The 18657-nt window shown below is 47.7% G+C and overlaps 1 protein-coding gene across 5 annotated transcripts in view; it reads left to right on the plus strand.

Moving 5' to 3' along the window:
- The window catches only part of jade2 (jade family PHD finger 2), a 155360-nt gene extending 137658 nt beyond the window's left edge, over positions 1-17702 (plus strand). For all 5 annotated transcript variants that reach the window (XM_078411380.1, XM_078411379.1, XM_078411382.1 and 2 more), the window contains one exon: positions 6258-17702. In XM_078411380.1, coding sequence (XP_078267506.1) covers positions 6258-7165 — 908 coding nt within the window. In that variant the 3' untranslated portion in view covers positions 7166-17702. The remainder of the gene's footprint in view (positions 1-6257) is intronic.
- The last annotated feature ends 955 nt before the right edge of the window (positions 17703-18657 follow it).

An 18657-nucleotide genomic window follows, 5' to 3' on the forward strand; every position in this document is an offset into this window, starting at 1 on the left:
CCTGGGCCTCCTCCATTGCCAGAGTGAGGCTGCACGCAAACTGGAGGAACAGCACCTCTTAGGTAGCTTACAACCCAGCGACATGAACATTACATTACACAGTTTCAGATAACTAACCAACAAACACCCCTCACCCCCACTACTTTTGCCCCACTTCTCCTCCCTGTTCTCCACATAGACACACACCCATTTCTCCATTCCCCCCACCTCCCCTTCCAACTACACTCCAACCTCTTGCTTTACATTTCATGTCTTTTTATTTCTCAAAAAAATAGACTTTATTCAGATTAATAAAAATGTATACAAAACAAGAACAGTGCAAAAATGCTTCTTACATTCTCAATGGCTGTGCATACATTCGTTAGCGATATATTTGGTAGTGTTCATTATATCTGGCACTCTTGCCATTTATTTGGCCCTTTTTCTTCTTTCTTTTTTAAAATATATATTTTTCAATTTATTTTTTTATTTTTTATTATTATTATTATTATTAGTATTGTCATTATAAATATTATTATTATTAGTAGTAGTAGTAGTATTCTTATTATTAGTATTCTTATTATTATTATTAACCAAAAATAATTTCATCAATTATTTACAATAATATGTACAATACGAAATAAATCCAAACAAAACCCACCACCATCATACAAGTCAAACAAATATACTTCAATACTAAAATAAACTATTATACAACTATATCACCATCCTTATTAAGGATGCATTCCACCCTCCACAATGCCCAGCGGTCCCGGAAAACCCCCAGGGCCCTCGTGAACAGCGCGTGGTCCCTTCTAGTACCACCCGGGCGTGGACATAACCCCGGGAAAGAGGCAGGCGCCATGACTTCATGTGCCCTCCCATGGGGTGATATCCCTTCCCTCGTTTGAGGGGTGTCCCCACCGGACTCTGCCCCCTAATGGCCAGCAGCGGAAGGACCCTAGACTGTGGTCCTCCCCCACAGAGCCTTGGTGTTGGCCGTACCGAGCTTCAGTGCGTCCCTCAGCACGTACTCCTGCAGTCTGGAGCGGGCCAGTTGGCAACATTCCCCGACAGATATCTCTCTCTCTCTCTCGCTCTCTGTCGGGAGGTCAACAAGGTTCGGGCAGACCAAAGAGCGTCTTCCACCGAGTTGGTGACCTTCCAACTTGATGTCCGTCTCCGAATGTGTCCCTGGGAACAGTCCGAAAATCACAGAGTCCCCTGTTATGGAGCCGTTGTCTCATATTTGAAGCCCAGTTGGAGATACAAGGAACTGCAGATCACAGCCCACACTTTTTTGTCTTTTCACCTCTAACCTCTGTCCAACCATCAGGCAATCAAAACTCCCCTCACCTGTATCCACCGTTTACTTACACGGCTTTGTCCCGCCTGCCCCCCCCCCCTCTCTTCCAGCTTTCTCACCTCCTACTGAAGTCAGTCTGAAGAAGGGTCCCGATCCGAAATGTCACCAAGCCATATTCTCCAGAGATAGACAAAAAGTGCTGGATTAACCCAGCGGGTCAGGCAGCAACTCTGGAGAAAAAGGAGGGTTTCGGTTTAGTTTATTGTCACATGTACCGAGGTACAGTGAAAACCAGTCAGCGGAAAGACAATACATGATTACAATCAATCCATTTACAGCGTATAGATACATGATAAGGGAATAACGTTTAGTGCAAGATAAAGCCAGCAAAGACCGGTCAAGGATAGTCCGAGGGTCACCAATCAGGTAGATAGTTGTTCAGCACTGCTCTCTGGTTGTGGTAGGATGGTTTAGTTGCCTGATAACAGCTGGGGAGAAACTGTCCCTGAAACTCACACTTCTATGCCTTTTTCCCGATGGGAGAGGGGAGAAGAGGGAGTGGCCAGGGTGCGACTGGTCCTTGATTATGCTGCTGGCCTTGCCGAGGTAGCGTGAGGTGTAAATGGAGTCAATGGAAGGGAGGTTGGTTTGTGCGATGGTCTGGACTGCGTCCACAACTCTGCAGTTTCTTGCGGTCCTGGATGGAGCTGTTCACAATCCAAGCTGTGATGCATCCCGATAAGATGCTTTCTGCAGAAGGTGGTGAGAGGTGTTGGGGACATGCCGAAGTCTGCACTTCCTCCCTGCACATGTTGTCCAGAGATGCTGCCCAACTCGCTGAGTTGCTCCTGCACTTTCTCTCTCCTTTTGTAAACCAGCATCTGCAGCTCCTTCCTACACATGTTCTCCAGAGATGCTGCCCGACCCGCTGAGTTACTCCTGCACTTTTCCTCTTCCTTTTGTAAACCAGCATCTGCAGTTCCTTCCTACACATGTTCTCCAGAGATGCTGCCTGACCCGCTGAATTACTCCTGCACGTTTTCTCTTCCTTTTGTAAACCAGCATCTGCAGTTCCTTGCCTCTCCTTCCTCACTAGGTTAGAGCCTTCCCCTCCTCACCACAAACACATCGCTGGAACACCTATCCAAACAAGTTGCTCTCTGGCTGAGGAAATACCAAGCAATCTGGCACCTCACCCGCTGCCGAACGTCTGAACCACTTCCCAGGAGGAGAAAGCCGGCCGCAGGAAGGAATAAGCAAAGAGACCAATACCCAACCAAGGGCGACAATGAAAGATAGAGATGACTACCTGCAGGGACTGTTGGGATCAGTAAAGCAAACCATTTGTTAAAACTGGTGCTGCGACTTCATGTCCCCCAGTCTTGTTCAACACACCCAAACATCTGCTGTTAGTAGACAGGAATTTCAGGTACCAGGCCAAGAAAAACTCCAAACAGCACAAATGCGTGTTAGACAAACAACATTGCGTCCAGTACGGAGTTTAAATGGTGGAGGATGGGAGGATTTAGCAGTTTCAACAGCAGCAATAGAAACACTACGCTGTCATTAAAGGTTCTGGCATGTACAGCTCTGGTCTATATTGCTGTAATTATTTACATGGCAGTCTCTGGTTTAGTTTAGTTATACAGCATGGAAGCAGGCCCTTCGGCCCACCATGTCCATACCGGCCCGTTCACATCAATTCCATGTTATCCCACTTTCTCACCCATTCCCTTGGCACTATCGAGAATTTGCAAAGGCCAATAAAACTTCAATCCCGCACATCTTTGGGATGTGGGAGGAAAAGCCAGTGGATATTTATATGGCAGAGATATAGATTCTTGATTAGTACAGGTGTCAGAGGTAATGGGGAGAAGGCAGGAGAATGGGGTTAGGAGGGAGAGATAGATCAGCCACCATTGGATGGCGGAGTAGACAATGGGCCGAATGGCCTAATTCTGCTCCTATCACTTATGAACTTAGGGACCCGGAGGAAACCCACACGGTCACAGGGAGAATGTGTGAACTACATACCGACAGAAACCGAGGCCAGGATCGAACCGGGGTCTCTGGCGCTGCAAGGCAGCAGCTCTACCAGCTGTGCCACCCATTGTCCATTCACAGTTGGTGAAGGGAGCGAGTGTCATTTCAATCTGAAGAAGGGTCCCGACCTGAAACATCACTTATCCATGTTCTCCAGAGATGATGCCTGACCCGCTGAGTTACTCTAGTACGCTGTGTCTCTTTTGGGGAGTGAATGTAACACAACACGATACGGTAGAACTTTATTTATCCCAGGAGGGAAATTGATCTGCCAACAGTCACAAAAACACAAAATACATGAAACATGAAATTAAAGTAACGAGTGGAAAGGACTGGGGATGTGCAAAGATTGGGGAGGGTGAGGGGAGTCAGTCTCAGTCTCAGTCTCAGTCTACCCCACGACAGAAGGGGGAGGGGTTGTAAAGTTTGATAGCCACAGGGAAGAAGGATCTCCTGTGGCGTTCTGTGCTGCATCTTGGCGGAACCAGTCTGTTGCTGAAGGTGTTCCTCAGGTTGGCCAGTGTGTCATGGAGGGAGGTGAGCTGTATTGTCCAGGATGCTCCGCAGTTTGAGGAGCATCCTCCCCTCCAAGACCACCTCCCATGAAACCAACTCCGCCTCCAGGACGGAGCCAGCCTTCCTGATGAGAGCTTGGTCGTCCTGCCCATATGCCCATGTTTGCCGCCAAGAATTAAAACTAGATGGGAAAGTGATCTGGAGGAAGTTACAAAAATCTGTGAAGTAGAGTACACGGTGCTATTGCAAGTGGGCATACAGGTGACACAAGGAAACTGGGACACTTGGCAAAAGGTATGGATCTATGAACTACCTGTATCGGTCAGTTACTTTGGCCATGGAGATACAGCATGGAAACAGGCCCTTTCCGCACTGCATCTCTAAAAGTCTATCATATCATCATATATATACAGCCGGAAACAGGCCTTTTCGGCCCACCAAGTCCGTGCCGCCCAGCGATCCCCATACACTAACACTATCCTACACCCACTAGGGACAATTTTTACATTTACCCAGCCAATTAACCTACATACCTGTACGTCTTTGGAGTGTGGGAGGAAACCGAAGATCTCGGAGAAAACCCACGCAGGTCACGGGGAGAACGTACAAAACTCCTTACAGTGCAGCACCCGTAGTCAGGATCGAACCTGAGTCTCCGGCGCTGCATTCGCTGTAAAGCAGCAACTCTACCGCTGCGCTACCGTGCCGTCTAATAAAGGTCATAGCTTAAAAGTGAGAGGGGCAAGGTTTAAAGGAGAGTTGCAGGGCAAGGTTTTCATTTTTTAGAGGGTGGTGAGTGCCAGGAACACTCTGCCACAGGTTATGGTTGAGGTAGATACAATTAAGACACTTTTGGATATGCAGGGAATGGAGGGAGATGGATCATGTGCAGGCAGGTAAGTGTTGGTCTTGGCATCTTGTTCAGTACATACATTGTGTGCTGAAGGGCCTTCCATCCCCTTGCGGGGGCTGTGCGTGTCGTTTGCCTCGGTAGGGGTCGAACTGCATGTCCGTGGGTGCGGGGGGAAGAGAGGGGAAGTTTTGTTGCCTCCATCACAGTGAGGGGGTGTTTGGAGTCACTGTGATGGATGTTTGTGTTGGGGTCGGGTGTCCTGTGTTCTTTTCTTTTTTACTGTGTTTTGTGGCTGCTGAAATTTCGTTCGGTGTTTGTGCCGAGTGACAATAAAGTGTTGTTATGTTATGTTATGTGCTGAAACTCAGTGGTTTGCTAGATAAACCTTTTCAGAGGGGCCTTAGGAGTCCACTATGTTATTGTGAGATGGAAATGACAGTCAAGATGCCCCAAGGAAAGACATCCGATAACCTTCCTGAAGCTAAGTTAATGAACTAAAAAGGCTTGTGCAAAGAAATCTGCTGGATCAGGGTCGCCATGATTGAGCGATGCAGCCTTTTAAACTCTAGATTTATTTAATTAATTGAATCTAAATTTCTCATCTTCTGGAGAGGCATGAAACACATGCCCTCATTTCCACGTCTGGAGCATTGTGAGCAGTTTTGGACCCCCATGACTGAGGAAGGGGACGTGCTGGCACTGGAGTGGGGGCAGAGGAGGTTTATGAGGATGATCCCAGAGATGATGGGGTTAACATAACATGCTTGACGGCACAGCCCCTGTGCTCGCTGGAGTTTAGAGGAAGGTGTGGGGACCTCATTGAACCTTACCAAATAGCAAAAGGCCTGGATAGAGTGGATGTGGAGAGGATATTTCCACTAGTGGGAGAGTCTAGGACCAGAGGCCATAGCCTCAGAATTAAAAGGGACGTACCTTTAGAAAGATGAGGAGGAATTTCTTCAGTCAGAGGGTGGTGAATCTGTAGAATTCATCGCCACAGATGGCTGTGGAGGCCAAGTCGATGGATATTTTTAAGGTGGAATTCTTGATTGGTAAGGGTGTCAGGGGAGAAGGCAGGAGAATGGGGCTGAGGAAAAGATAGATCAGCCATGATTGAATGGCGGAGTAGACTTGATGGGCCAAATGGCCTAATTCTACTCCTATAATTTATCAACTTTATGAACTAGGAACTTGTTTCTCCCTTCAGTTCGAGAGTCCAGCTATCCGGATGAAAGGTCCAGTCCAAAGCTCTTTGTTCTGTACTCTCAACTTGTTTAATCACAAAATGCTGGAGTAACTCAGCAGGTCAGGCAGCATCTCGGGAGAGAAGGAATGGGTGACGTTTCGGGTCGAGACCCTTTAGAAGGGTCTCGACCCGAAACGTCACCCATTCCTTCTCTCCCGAGATGCTGCCTGACCTGCTGAGTTACTCCAGCATTTTGTGAATAAATACCTTCGATTTGTACCAGCATCTGCAGTTATTTTCTTATACTTAACTTGTTTAAGTTTGACTTCTGAAACTCAGGTCTTGTGTTTTTTGTTTTGTTTTCCCTTTCCCAGGTTTGTCGACTTCCATTTCTTTGGATGGGGATCTGTTGCAGAGTTGGCTGGCGCAGACGGTCCAAGTCAAGACGGAGAACCTGTTGAGCCACTGGTCGTTCCGCAGCGGTCCGGGGAGTGAAGGGGCAGAGAGCTACCTGGCGGGCAAACTGCCCCGGGACGAGCCGCCGCTGTTGAGCTTCGGAGCCGTGAGCCGTGGCGGGGATCCTGAGCCGGACGACGGCAAGTCGAAGCCTTTGAAAGACCGAGGAGGCATCGTGTGCGCCAAGAACCAATGCAAGAAGGACTACTCGCAAGATGGCGCCTCTTGGCGCGCAAACTCTGGCGGACTTTCCGCGCTGGGCATTTGCACAAACGGCCCCAAGGGACCAGGGTCGAAGGCCAATGGAAGTCACAAAAGGCCCGGGGAGGTGAGGAAGATCAGCAAAAGACAGGGGCCACATCATTCCGGTGCCATCGCCGCCACGTCGTCGCTAGCAGTGAGCCACGCCAGCGAGATCGGCGAAACCTTGGACTATTTTGAATCCGCTTTACCCAAACCCAGCCCTTCGGTCAAAGTGCCTAAGACGTCGGTCAACCCCAAGTCGTGGGTGACGTTCAAGATTCCGAAAGCGCGCGAAAGCGTGCGGAGGGCGCCGGGCGCGAGGCAGGCCGCGGCCAACGGTCGCCAGGCGGACAGCCCTGAGAGAGGCGGGAAACCCGGAGAGGGGGCGGGGCCGCCGAGGCCGCGGCCGCTCCTGGACAGCGAGGCCGACGGCTACTTCTCCGACGCCGAGATGAGTGACTCGGACACTGAGTCGACGTTGGCTCAGAAGTCGCAGAGGATGAGGCGGCTCGGCTCGGAGAGCATGGCCGTGCACCGCAAGTGTGGCGGGGAGCTGGTCAGGAGGAGCATCCTGGCCTCCTAGATCACCCAGACCAGGCCGGGTACACTACGGTCAGGCCCACTCCACACCCCACCCACCCACACACACACATCTCTTGCAATCATTTCTGTCGCTACTCTGACCGGCCCAACGCAAACTCCAGCTGGCTGACCGGCTCGCACACCAGGGCAGGGGAGGAAATTAATGTATCGTGACCGCCAGGACGGTCATTGCAACGCCTTTCCTGCTGCTCTCCCTCTCCCCCTTCCCGCGCTGACTTCAAGTGTGCAGACGCTGGTTTAAATCGAAGATAGACACCAAATGCTGGAGTAACTCGGCCGCTTCTCAGGGGAGAAAGGAAGGGTCTGGGCCACAAGCATCACCCGTCCCTTCTCTCCGGAGATGCTGCCTGTCCGGCTGAGTTACTCCAGCATTTTGCGTCTATTCCCGCTGGCTTCGATGCAGCTAAATATCGAGAGGGGAGTGAGTGTGCGGCCAGCTGATCAGACTGAGTCCCCCCGTCCCGTCCCCCCCCCCCCTTCCAGCTGTCTTTGCCTCTCTTTTCCCTGCCGATTTCAGCCCCAGTGTACCTGTGTGCAATGGCCGGCCCCTCTGGTAAACGGGATTGTAAGTGACTCAACTTCCAATGAACCAGGAGGCAAGGAACTGCAGATGCCGGTTTAAACCGAAGAGGGACACACACATAGAGCTGAAGTAACTCGGCGGGTCAGGCAGCATCTCCGGAGAAAAGGAATAGGCGACTTTTCAGGTGGAAACACTCCCCCAGTCTGAAGAAGGGTCTCGACCCGAAACGTCGCCTGTTGCTTTTCTCCAGAGATGATGCCTGACTCGCTGTGTTACTCCAGCTTTTAGTGTCTATCTTGGGCAGTCATGGTTTCCAATTGTAGTGCCGAGTTTGTAGACTGTGCCCTGATGATCTGATTCAAGTTACCGGAGAGTTAGTCAGGTGATTCCTTCTACCGTCTGGTTTGTTATTGTGATCTTCTGCCCTCCCTCCTCCTCCTCCACTGCCCTCAGTTCTACCTGTCAGCGAGGGGGGGGAAAGCGTGACAAGACAGCCTTAATTGCCGAGCGGAGGTGGAGAGGAATGCACACTAGGTGTTGCTATGTAAGCTGAATGGCCGAAAGTAGGTTTAAAGCAGTGATCTTTGAACGAGATATTAAACCCATCAGTCTCCTAGTTTAAGGCATTTGTCACTGCCTGATATCTCACCACCAGCTGTGTTGTCCCACGCATTGATTGAGTTTAGCGTGGCTTTGAAAAATTAAAAACATCACAAAGATGTAAGGGGCTGAATGAACGATCACTGCATTTCACCACTGTCAGCCATTTATTGGCTCTGATCTATCTGTGAGGAAGGGTGGAAAGCTGCCTTTGACACGCCGACGTGTTGGCAGCCTGATGGGAAAAACCGTGCAGGTAAGATTTTAAACTGAAGTCTCCCCATTTTACGACAGATAACATTAACCCCCAAGAGGAACGACTTGTATGAAAATAGAGAGGATGGGATTTTTAAATTTTTATTTTTTTTTGCGTGTGGATTTTATCCTCTATAAGAAATAAAGCACAAAATGCACTTTTTCGAAGTCTGGCATGTTGATGAAATTGCTGGCTTCAGAGGCCATAGAAGAATTGCCAAGCAAATGGGAATTTTTTTTGTACTTTGTAGAAACGTAAGGAGGTGGTAGCTAGAAGATGAAAAGGAAATGTCAACGGTATCTATAATGGAGTAGGAAGGAACTGCAGATGCCGGGTTAAACTGAAGATAGACACAAGAAGCCGGAGTAACTCAGCGGGTCAGACAGCACCTCTGGCAAAAATGAATGGGTGACATTTCGGGTCGACACCCTTCTTCAGACTGAAGCAGGGTCTCGACCTGAATCGTCACCTATTCTTTCCAGAGATGCTGTCTGAACTGCTGAGTTACTCCAGCTTTTTGTGTCTATCTATCATAGTGTATACTAGAATGTCATAAGCAGTAACAATATTACTATATACTGTAGGTGTGTTATGCACAGTCTCACACTGTTTGATGGTTGGAGTATTAGACTGTATTACACAGTGTAGTATGGTACAATAATTCTAAGTGTTATATCCAGGAGCACAAGCATAGGTATTGAAAGTTATGCCATAGTATATGGAGGTTAATGTGTTGAAAAATGTCCACCCTTTTAACAAGCAGGCTACAGTTACAGTTAAGTTTATTATCACATGTACCTCGGTACAGTGGAAAACTTTTGTTGCGTGCTATCCAGTCAGTGGAAAGACAATACATGATTACAGTCGAAGCATTTACAGTGTATACAGTAAATACATGATAAGGGAATAACGTTTAGTGCAAGGTAAAGCCAGCAAAGTCCAATCAAGGATAGTCCGAGAGTCACCAATGAGGTAGATAGTAGATCAGCACTGCTCTCTGGTTGTGGTTGGATGGTTCAGTTACCTGATAACGGCTGGGAAGAAACCATCCCTGAATCTGGAGGTGTGTGTTTTCACACTTCTGTCCCTTTTGCCCGATGGGAGAGGGGAGAAGAGGGGGAGTGGCCAGGGTGCGACTCATCCTTGATTATGCTGCTGGCCTTGCCGAGGCAGCGTGAGGTACGTTAAAACATCCATTAAAATGGGAAAAAGAAACGAGAGAAAATTGCAACAGTATCGACAAAGGGGATATCCAATGCACAGTTTCAAGTCCGTATGTGATTATGCCCACAGTGATACAGTGACTGTGCACAGTGATACAAGTCAAGTCAAGTCAAATTTATTTGTCACATACACATACACGATGTGCAGTGAAATGAAAGTGGCAATGCCTGCGGATTGTGCACAAAAAAGAATTACAGTTACAGCATATAAATAAAGTTAATAAGTTACTATAGTGTAGACAAAAATTTAGTCTCTGGGGTTATAAAAGTTGACAGTCCTGATGGCCTGTGGGAAGAAACTCCGTCTCATCCTCTCCGTTTTTACAGCGTGACAGCGGAGGCGTTTGCCTGATCGTAGCATCTGGAACAGTCCGTTACTGGGGTGGTAGGGGTCCCTCATGATCTTGCTTGCTCTGGATCTGCACCTCCTGATGTATAGGTCCTGCAGGGGGACGAGTGTAGTTCCCATGGTGCGTTCTGCCGAACGCACTACTCTCTGCAGGGCCATCCTGTCCTGGGCAGAGCTGTTCCCAAACCAGACTGTAATGTTGCCGGACAGGATGCTCTCTACAGCCCCACAGTGACTGTGCACAGTGATACAGTGACTGTGCACAGTGAGGGCGGCACGGTAGCGCAGCGGTAGAGTTGCTGCTTTACAGCGAATGCAGCGCCGGAGACTCAGGTTCGATCCTGACTACGAGTGCTGCACTGTAAGGAGTTTGTACGTTCTCCCCGTGACCTGCGTGGGTTTTCTCCGAGATCTTCGGTTTCCTCCCACACTCCAAAGACGTACAGGTATGTAGGTTAATTGGCTGGGTAAAATGTAAAAATTGTCCCTAGTGGGTGTAGGATAGTGTTGATGTGCGGGGATCGCTGGGCGGCACGGACTTGGTGGGCCGAAAAGGCCTGTTTCCGGCTGTATATATATGATATGATATGATATGATACAGTGACTGTGCACAGTGATACAGTGACTGTGCACAGTGATACAGTGAATGTACACAGTGATACAGTGACTGTACACAGTGATACAGTGACTGTACACAGTGATACAGTGACTGTACACAGTGATACAGTGACTGTACACAGTTGCTGGCCATAACCGTATACAGGCTTGAAACTGTGCATTGGATATCCCCTTTGTTGATGCTGTTGCAATTTTCTCTCCTTTCTCTTTCCCATTTTAATCTCTCCAGGACTGTACACAGAGAATGAAAAGGGCTAAATGGTTAGCTCTGCCCACCAGCACGGATTGGATTGGTAATTGAGTTGATATATTGATATACCGGCGAGACCCAGCGCAGGCCCGGCCACCGTTTGCGCTGAACACCTCCGCCCAGATCACGTGATCTCCCAGTTGCCAAACACTTTAACTTCCCCCTCCCATTCCCACACTGACCTTTCTGTCCTGGGCCTCCTCTGCTGTAATAGAGTGAGGGTCAAGGCAAATTAGAGGAACAGCACCTCATATATCGCTAACTTCAAGTAAGAAGTTGCTTTCCATCTCTCTCCATCCCTTCCCCCATCCTAGTTCTCCGACTAGTTTCGCTGTTCTCCTGATTAAACTTTACTGATTATACGCCTCAATGTCACCTTCCCCTCTGCTAACAATCAACCATTCTACATTTGCCTTGAACATCGTCCCCTTTGATCTGACGTTTACACACCTTACCCTTCCGTATCTCTATGTCTCCCTCTCCCCTGACTCTCAGTCTGAAGAAGGGTCTTGACCCGAAACGAAACTTCGCTCCAGAGATGTTGCCTGACCCGCTGAGTTACTCCAGCATTTTGTGTCTATCTTTGGTGGTTGTTTCTCAAATGCCTTTTGAAAATCCAAGTACAGTGGATTTGTCCCTTGAACCAGCCAGGTTTGTATTCAAAACGCCCTCACATAAATTTGTCCATTGTAACTCATGTTTAATTAAAGCCACGTTGATTTTTGCATAATAATCACATTCTGATTACTGATGTCCCCCCTCCCCCACCCCCCGCCCACATTTGCCCCCCTACATGCCTGCTGCTGTATTTGATGTGAACCTTCACAAGGTGCCCACCTTGACTCGACTGACAAATTCAACACTACGAGCAACGTGGCTGGCAACACAGTGACGCAGCTGGTAGAGCCGCTGCCTCGCAGAGCGCTGCAGATGCCCACCTTTGATGCCCACCTCGGGTGCTGTCAGTGTGGAGTTTGCACGTTCTCCCCGCAACCTCGGGGGTTTCCTCCGGGCGCTCTGCTCTCCTCCCGCATCCCAAAGGCGTGCAGGCGGGTTTGTGGGTCAATTGGCCCCCGGCAAATTGCCCCGAGGGTGTGGCGAGTGGATGCGAAAGTGGGATAGCATAGAACTAGTGTGAACGGATGGACGGCGTGGGCCGAAGGGCCTGTTTCCATGCTGTATCTCTGACCTAAACAAAGAGGGACCCTCTTGTGAAGACCTTGGGGAATTTTACTGCTGTTCAGAAAGACAACTCTGTGCATTGTGCACCCAATGTCTAGCTGAAACATGTGATGAACCATTGCAAATTATACGGAAAAAAAGCTGTTCTAAATGTCCCTGTGTGGCCGGTACCACCTTCTTGGGGAATCGGGGAAAAAGATGCATGTTTTCCCAGATGAAAAGGACAAGTTAAAATCCAAATATCATCACTGCAAATATTAGAAAAGGCAGCTATAAATATTCATAAATTCATGTTTTAGGAGCAGAATTAGGCCATATGATCCAACAAGTCTACTCCGCCATTCCTTCATGACTGATCTATCTTTCCCTCTCAGCCCTATTCTCCTGCCTACCCTCATAACCCCTGACACCTGTACTAATCAAGAATCTATCTCTGCCTTAAAAATACCCTTTGACGGCCTCCGCGGCCTTCTGTGGCAAAGAATTCCACAGATTCACCACCCTCTGACTAAAGAAATTCCTCCTCATCTCCTTCCTAAAGGAACACCTTTTAATTCCGAGGCTATGACCTCTGGTCCTAGACGCTCCCACTAGTGGAAACATCCTCTCCCTATCCAGACCTTTCATTATTCGGTAAGTTGCAATGAGGTCCGCCCCCTCATACTTCTAAACTCAAACTTTCTCAGCTGACCATCACAATGCTGATTGGTGGCACCAAGTGGCATGGGGCAGTCTCTGCACCTCGGCTAATAACATCCAGCTTTACCTTTACCCAATTCATCTCTGTCCACCATCACCTCTCTCCCCGATGTTAGAGACATTGAATTGGGAGGCAACAATGTCAAGTCTCCACTGTTTTCATCGACATCAATCTTCTCCACGACTCTTTGTGCAATCTCAATTACTCTGTGGGTTCATAGAATCGTACAGCACAGAAACAGGGTCTCAGAGAAAGCCCACGCAGGTCACGGGGAGAACATAAACTCCGTGCAGGCAGCACCGGTAGTCAGGATCGAACCCGGGTCTCTGGCGCTGTCAAGCAGTAGCTCTACCACTCTGTTCAGTGACGGAAATGAGGGAACAAGGCTTGAATAAAGCTGTCACTACCTTTCAAAGTGGCTGAAAAACATTGAATAATAACTCTTCACTTTTAGAATTGCAGCTTCCTTCTGGCTTTTCCATGTGTCATTAGGGACTCCATTCTCCCAATCCTCACCCTCCCCTGTTTGCAAACCAAGACATCAAATGAATGAGAAATCCTTTCACCGTGAAAATCCAGACCTTCGTGTTTTCCATCAGTCTAGGCTCCCTGGGTGACGTGCAGTTCTGCAGGAAATTCCCTACCCCCACTTTCCTGCCCCAAGTAAGAATGTCATTGTTCAGTTTCGCTACATGCGACAACTCTCGACCCGTTTGACCCCCCCCCCCCCCCCCCCCCAACGCATGTTGATACCAGTGGAAAATGCACATTATGACGGAGCTCCAAGGAACTGCAGATGCTGGAATCTTGAGCAAGACACAAAGTGCTGGAGGAACTCGGTAGGTCAGGCAGCATCTCCGGAGGGAAAGCATGGATGGGTGGCATTTCAGCTCGGGACCCTTCTTCAGACGCCTTGAATGTGAAGAAGATTTCTGAACCGAAACGTCACTTGTCAACCAATGCTGGCTGACCCGCCGAGTTCCTCCAGCACTCTGTGTTTTGCTCAAGACTATGATCCCTGATATTCTCTCTGACTTCTAGTCAGTCTTGTTCACTGCCACCTCTGACACACTTTACCCCAAGCCCTGACTGACTCCCAGCCCCGACGTTGAAAACTGGCTCTGGAGACCATGTGAACACGTACTTTAACCTACAGGGGAGAGAAAGCTGGGCGACTGTTTTCTGGCAAGATCAGATATAATTTACAAGCCCGTGAGACACAAGTTATCTAGTGTTTAATTGTCGACAATGACAGACTCATGGTCATTATAGGTCTTTTCACCCACAAATCCCTGCAGCAAGAATAAGTTTTAGCTTAAATGTGGATGCATTTTGTCTTAGTTTGTATTTCTGACTTTGCATTCGACATGGCTTGCATTTAATTCCCATTTGTTAAGTTCTGTTTTCTCAGCTAATTAATATTTCTCATTTTAAAAAACATTTTGATGTAATTACTGATATGTTGATAAGTCGCAGGAGCAGAATTAGGCCATTCGGCCCATCAAGTCTACTCTGCCATTCAATCAGGGCTGATCTATCTTTCCCTCTCAACCCCATTCTCCTGCCTTCTCCCCATTACCCCTGACACCCGTACGAATCAAGAATGTATTTGAGTTGAGTTTGGACTGAGGGCCATTTGTTACCTGTGAGAGCCCAGGTGGAATTACCTAAGGGTTGCCTGGAATGTGCTTCCAGGGGCTGGTGGAGGCAGATACGATCATGGGATTTGCACATGGATGTGCAGGGAATAGAGAGATATGGATCACATGGAGGCAGAGGAGATTAACTTCACTAGGCATTGTGTTTGGCATGCATCTTGTGGGCCGAAGGGCCTGTTCCTGTGCTGTACTGATCTATGTTAATCTCAACTGGACATGCACAAAGGAAAACAGAACTCGATTCGACACAAAATGTGCAATTATTTTGACGAGTCCTATTTTCTTCCTGGATTTGATACAAAGTCAGAAATACATGTTCAGAAACGTGATTCTAATTTGTTCAAAAACACAGGTTGTTATGTGATAATTTCTAAATAGAATTGTTTTGGCCATGCACCTGTAAGTGTGTTTTCCTGCAACCTGCTTAACTCATCCTGATAAATTCACAAGTCATAGGAGCAAAATTAGGCCATTCAGCCCATCGAGTCTACTCTGCCATTCAATCATGGCTGATCTACTTTCCCCTCTCATGATCCATTCTCCTGCCTTCTCCCTTTGACGCTCTTACTAACTAACGTTTGACGCTCTAACTAACCAAGAACCTTTCCATCTCCGTTTTAAAGATGCCCAATGACTTGGCCTCCACAGCCATCTGTGGCAATGACGCCCACAGATTCACCACCCTCTGGCTATTGAAATTCACCCTCATCTCCAGTCCGTGGGCGTTGCTGTTGGGTTTCCCGTTGGCTCTCCTGTGATGGCGTGACTATCCTGTATTCACATGCCACTGGCAGCCCAGACGTGTGGGCTCTTTGCTGGAGGCAGAGAGAGGGAGATTTCTTGTTCAATAAAGCCAGCAGCGGCATGATGAAGAAGATAGAGTAAGTCAGGGAATCAGGTTTTGGTTCGTCTGGGGGAAAAGGAAAGTCTTGTTTAGTTTATTATTGTCATGTGTACCGAGGTACAGTGAAAAGCTTTTATTTGCATGGGAGAGTAGAATATTAACAGTAATTAAATTGAGCAGTTCAGGTAGTGTGTATGTTAGTGTGCCTCTGTGTGTGTGTGTATACGTGCACAATGACAGTCACCCATGTGTGTTTACAGACTGGAATCTAATTCAGGGATTTCTGAGGGTTTAGATTGTGAAGATAACGAAGATCTAGGAGTATATCCCAGTCTCAAACGTTTATTTAGCAAGCCTAAGCAACCAACAACTCTGTACAGGAAATAACTGCAGATGCTGGTTTAAATCGACACAAAATGCTGCAGTAACTCAGCGAGACGGGCAGCATCTCTGGAGAGAAGGCATGGGTGGCGTTTCAGGTCGACACCCTTCTTCAGACAGATCATTCTTCAGATTCAGGAAGATTCTTCAGTCTGAAGAAGGGTTTCGACCCGAAACGTCACCCATTCCTTCTCTCCAGAGATGCTGCCTGAGTTACTACAGCATTTTGTGTCTACCAACAACTCACCTGACTGCATAGATGTTAGCCTTGACGTTGGATCCCGGCTGTTACTTTTCATTGATTAATACTGTTATACTTTTGGGTTGAATTTATTTGTGAGATTTATTTTTGAACCGGCCTTTCTCTACACAGCACAGACGCTAAATGCTAGAGTACTTTGTGTTACCGATAGTCAATGCCTTTCGATTGAGGAATTACTTACAACAACCAAGTTCCAAGACCAATTTAATAAACATAAAAGGAGAGTTTAATCAAGAAAGATGAGATAGTGTCTCAATTGTGACTGGTAACATATCCCAGTTACAGATTGCACAGACTGGTCTACAAGATCATTGGTTTAGAGCTTATTGAATGGTCAACTCCAGTTTAAATTCCATTTGGAATATTTTGGAGGACCAAGAACTCGATCCAAACAAACGTAGGTACAGTGAAATGGTTTGTTTTGCGTACAACCCGGTAAAATCACCCGGCAGACCCCGCCTAGGCAGTTGGCAAAGAGTTGTCGTCGACAAATTTACAGGGAGTCCATCGAACAGTCCGATCTTCTGCTCGTAGTGGCGAACCGGGTTCTGTCGCTGCATGTGGCCAAACACAAAGCTGCCCCGCCAGGTGCCGCACTCTGTTCTCAGTGCCCCCCACCTCTCACCGGGTTCCCCCATCGTTCTCGACGGCCGAAGATCGTCAGCAAGAAATCAAGTTTCTTGAATGAGGCCAGATTTAGTCACTGTAGCTTCTTGTGTTTGCCGTGTTCATGTAAAGGACATGTAGGTTTGGTAATGTAGACTTTCAGATTTAAAAACATCCTATTCAGGTTTTGTTAGACTGAAACAACAATGTGTACTAGCAACTCCAAATCTTGCTGCTGCATACTGCCCCCGACCAAATGCTTGTTTCAATGTGCTTGACTCGTTAAACTATATCCACATACGCTGTTAGCTGATACTGTCATTCTGATTCTAGAGACCATACTGCCTGCTGAGTAGTTTCTCCCATTTTATGTACTCATTACAGAAATTGCAAAGGAAAGCGAGGAATCTTGCCCCGTTGTCCCAGTTTAGTTTGCTGTCTGCGCTGTTTGTCAGAAGGTGACAAAACTCAGCGGTGCACGCACCTCAAAGGATAAACAGGTTCATGGCAAGAGAGAGGCCTTGTGTGTCTGTCGTTTCACGGAATAGCGATGTGCCATTTGTTAATAATAAAGAGAATAATGGAGATGATATATATAAAGAAGAAATGCTATTTTAAATTATTTTTAGCTTTTTTTTTGCAATATTTATTTTCTTGTATTAGAGTACTTATAAAAAATCCTTTGTAGAGAAGAAATGTATTTTCCATTAGTGCAAAAGAAATCGTATAAACTGCAGATCTATTAATCTTTTGTACATTTTCCATGTCAGCAACCTTTAAAGCAATATGATGTCTCCGAAGTTGTGTACTTTGTGTAACGGCCTCGCCCTTGGTGTCAACTTGCAGTCGCTGCGTTCTCGAGTTGTTCCCCCTCGAATCTCAGCTGGAGCAAGACTTGCAATGACAGAGAGACCAAGAGGCAGATCTGTCCCGTACAGAGAGAGAGAAAGTGGAGAGGGTGAGGAGAGGAAGAGGGACCCGTGTTCACAAAGAGAAAGAAATAGCTGATTTTACCGAGTTTGATAAATTGGCATGTCAGTTCATTGGCAGCATACAATCAATAAAGCGGTGTTTTACAAGTAAATGGTAGTGTTTCGTCTTTTATCCGACCGCGTTTTCTTTCTCTCAAGAGTCAGTAAAATCATTTCAGAGCCCAACATGGCAAAGCGTTCTGTGCGGGAACCGCTGTTACTCCGGCGTTGTGTGTCCATCTTCGGGAAGTCCTTGGGCTCTGAGATCTTGATCAGAGGGAGGGCCTTTTGCAAATGTAAAACCCTGGCTACGGTGCCTCCCTCCACTCGTGTGCACTTTCCTGCAAGGGTCAGCGATCAACATGAATCGAGCCTTCATGACCCACGTTATCCTCATGCGAAGATTTGCAACATGTTAGCGCAGCCGGTAGAGTCGCTGCTTCACAGCGCCAGAGACCGGCCCTTGATCCTGACCTCGACTGCTGTCTGTCTGTCTGTGTGTGGAGTTTGTACCTTCTCCCTGCGACCAGCTGAGTTTCCTAAAGATGCTCCGGTTTCCTCCCACACGCCCAAAGACCAGCAAATCTGTAGTTTAATTGGCCTCTAAAATGACCTCTGGCGTGTTGGGAGCGGATGACAAAATTGGGAGAGCAGAACCAGTGTCAACGGTCGGCGTGGATTCAATAGACAATAGGTGCAGTAGGCCATTCGGCCCTTCGAGCCAGCGCCACCATTCAATGTGAACATGGCTGATCATTCTCAATCAGTACCCCGTTCCTGCCTTCTCCCCATACCCCCTGACTCCGCTATCCTTAAGAGCTCTATCCAGCTCTCTCTTGAATGCATTCAGAGAATTGGCCTCCACTGCCTTCTGAGGCAGAGAATTCCACAGATTCACAACTCTCTGACTGAAAAAGTTTTTCCTCATCTCATTTCTAAATGGCCTACCCCTTATTCTTAAACTGTGGCCCCTTATTCTGGACTCCCCCATCATTGGGAACATGTTTCCTGCCTCTAACGTGCCCAACCCCTTAATAATCTATACGTTT

Source organism: Rhinoraja longicauda, chromosome 14 (assembly GCF_053455715.1).
Source record: "Rhinoraja longicauda isolate Sanriku21f chromosome 14, sRhiLon1.1, whole genome shotgun sequence".
Classification (NCBI taxonomy): Eukaryota; Metazoa; Chordata; class Chondrichthyes; order Rajiformes; family Arhynchobatidae; genus Rhinoraja; species Rhinoraja longicauda.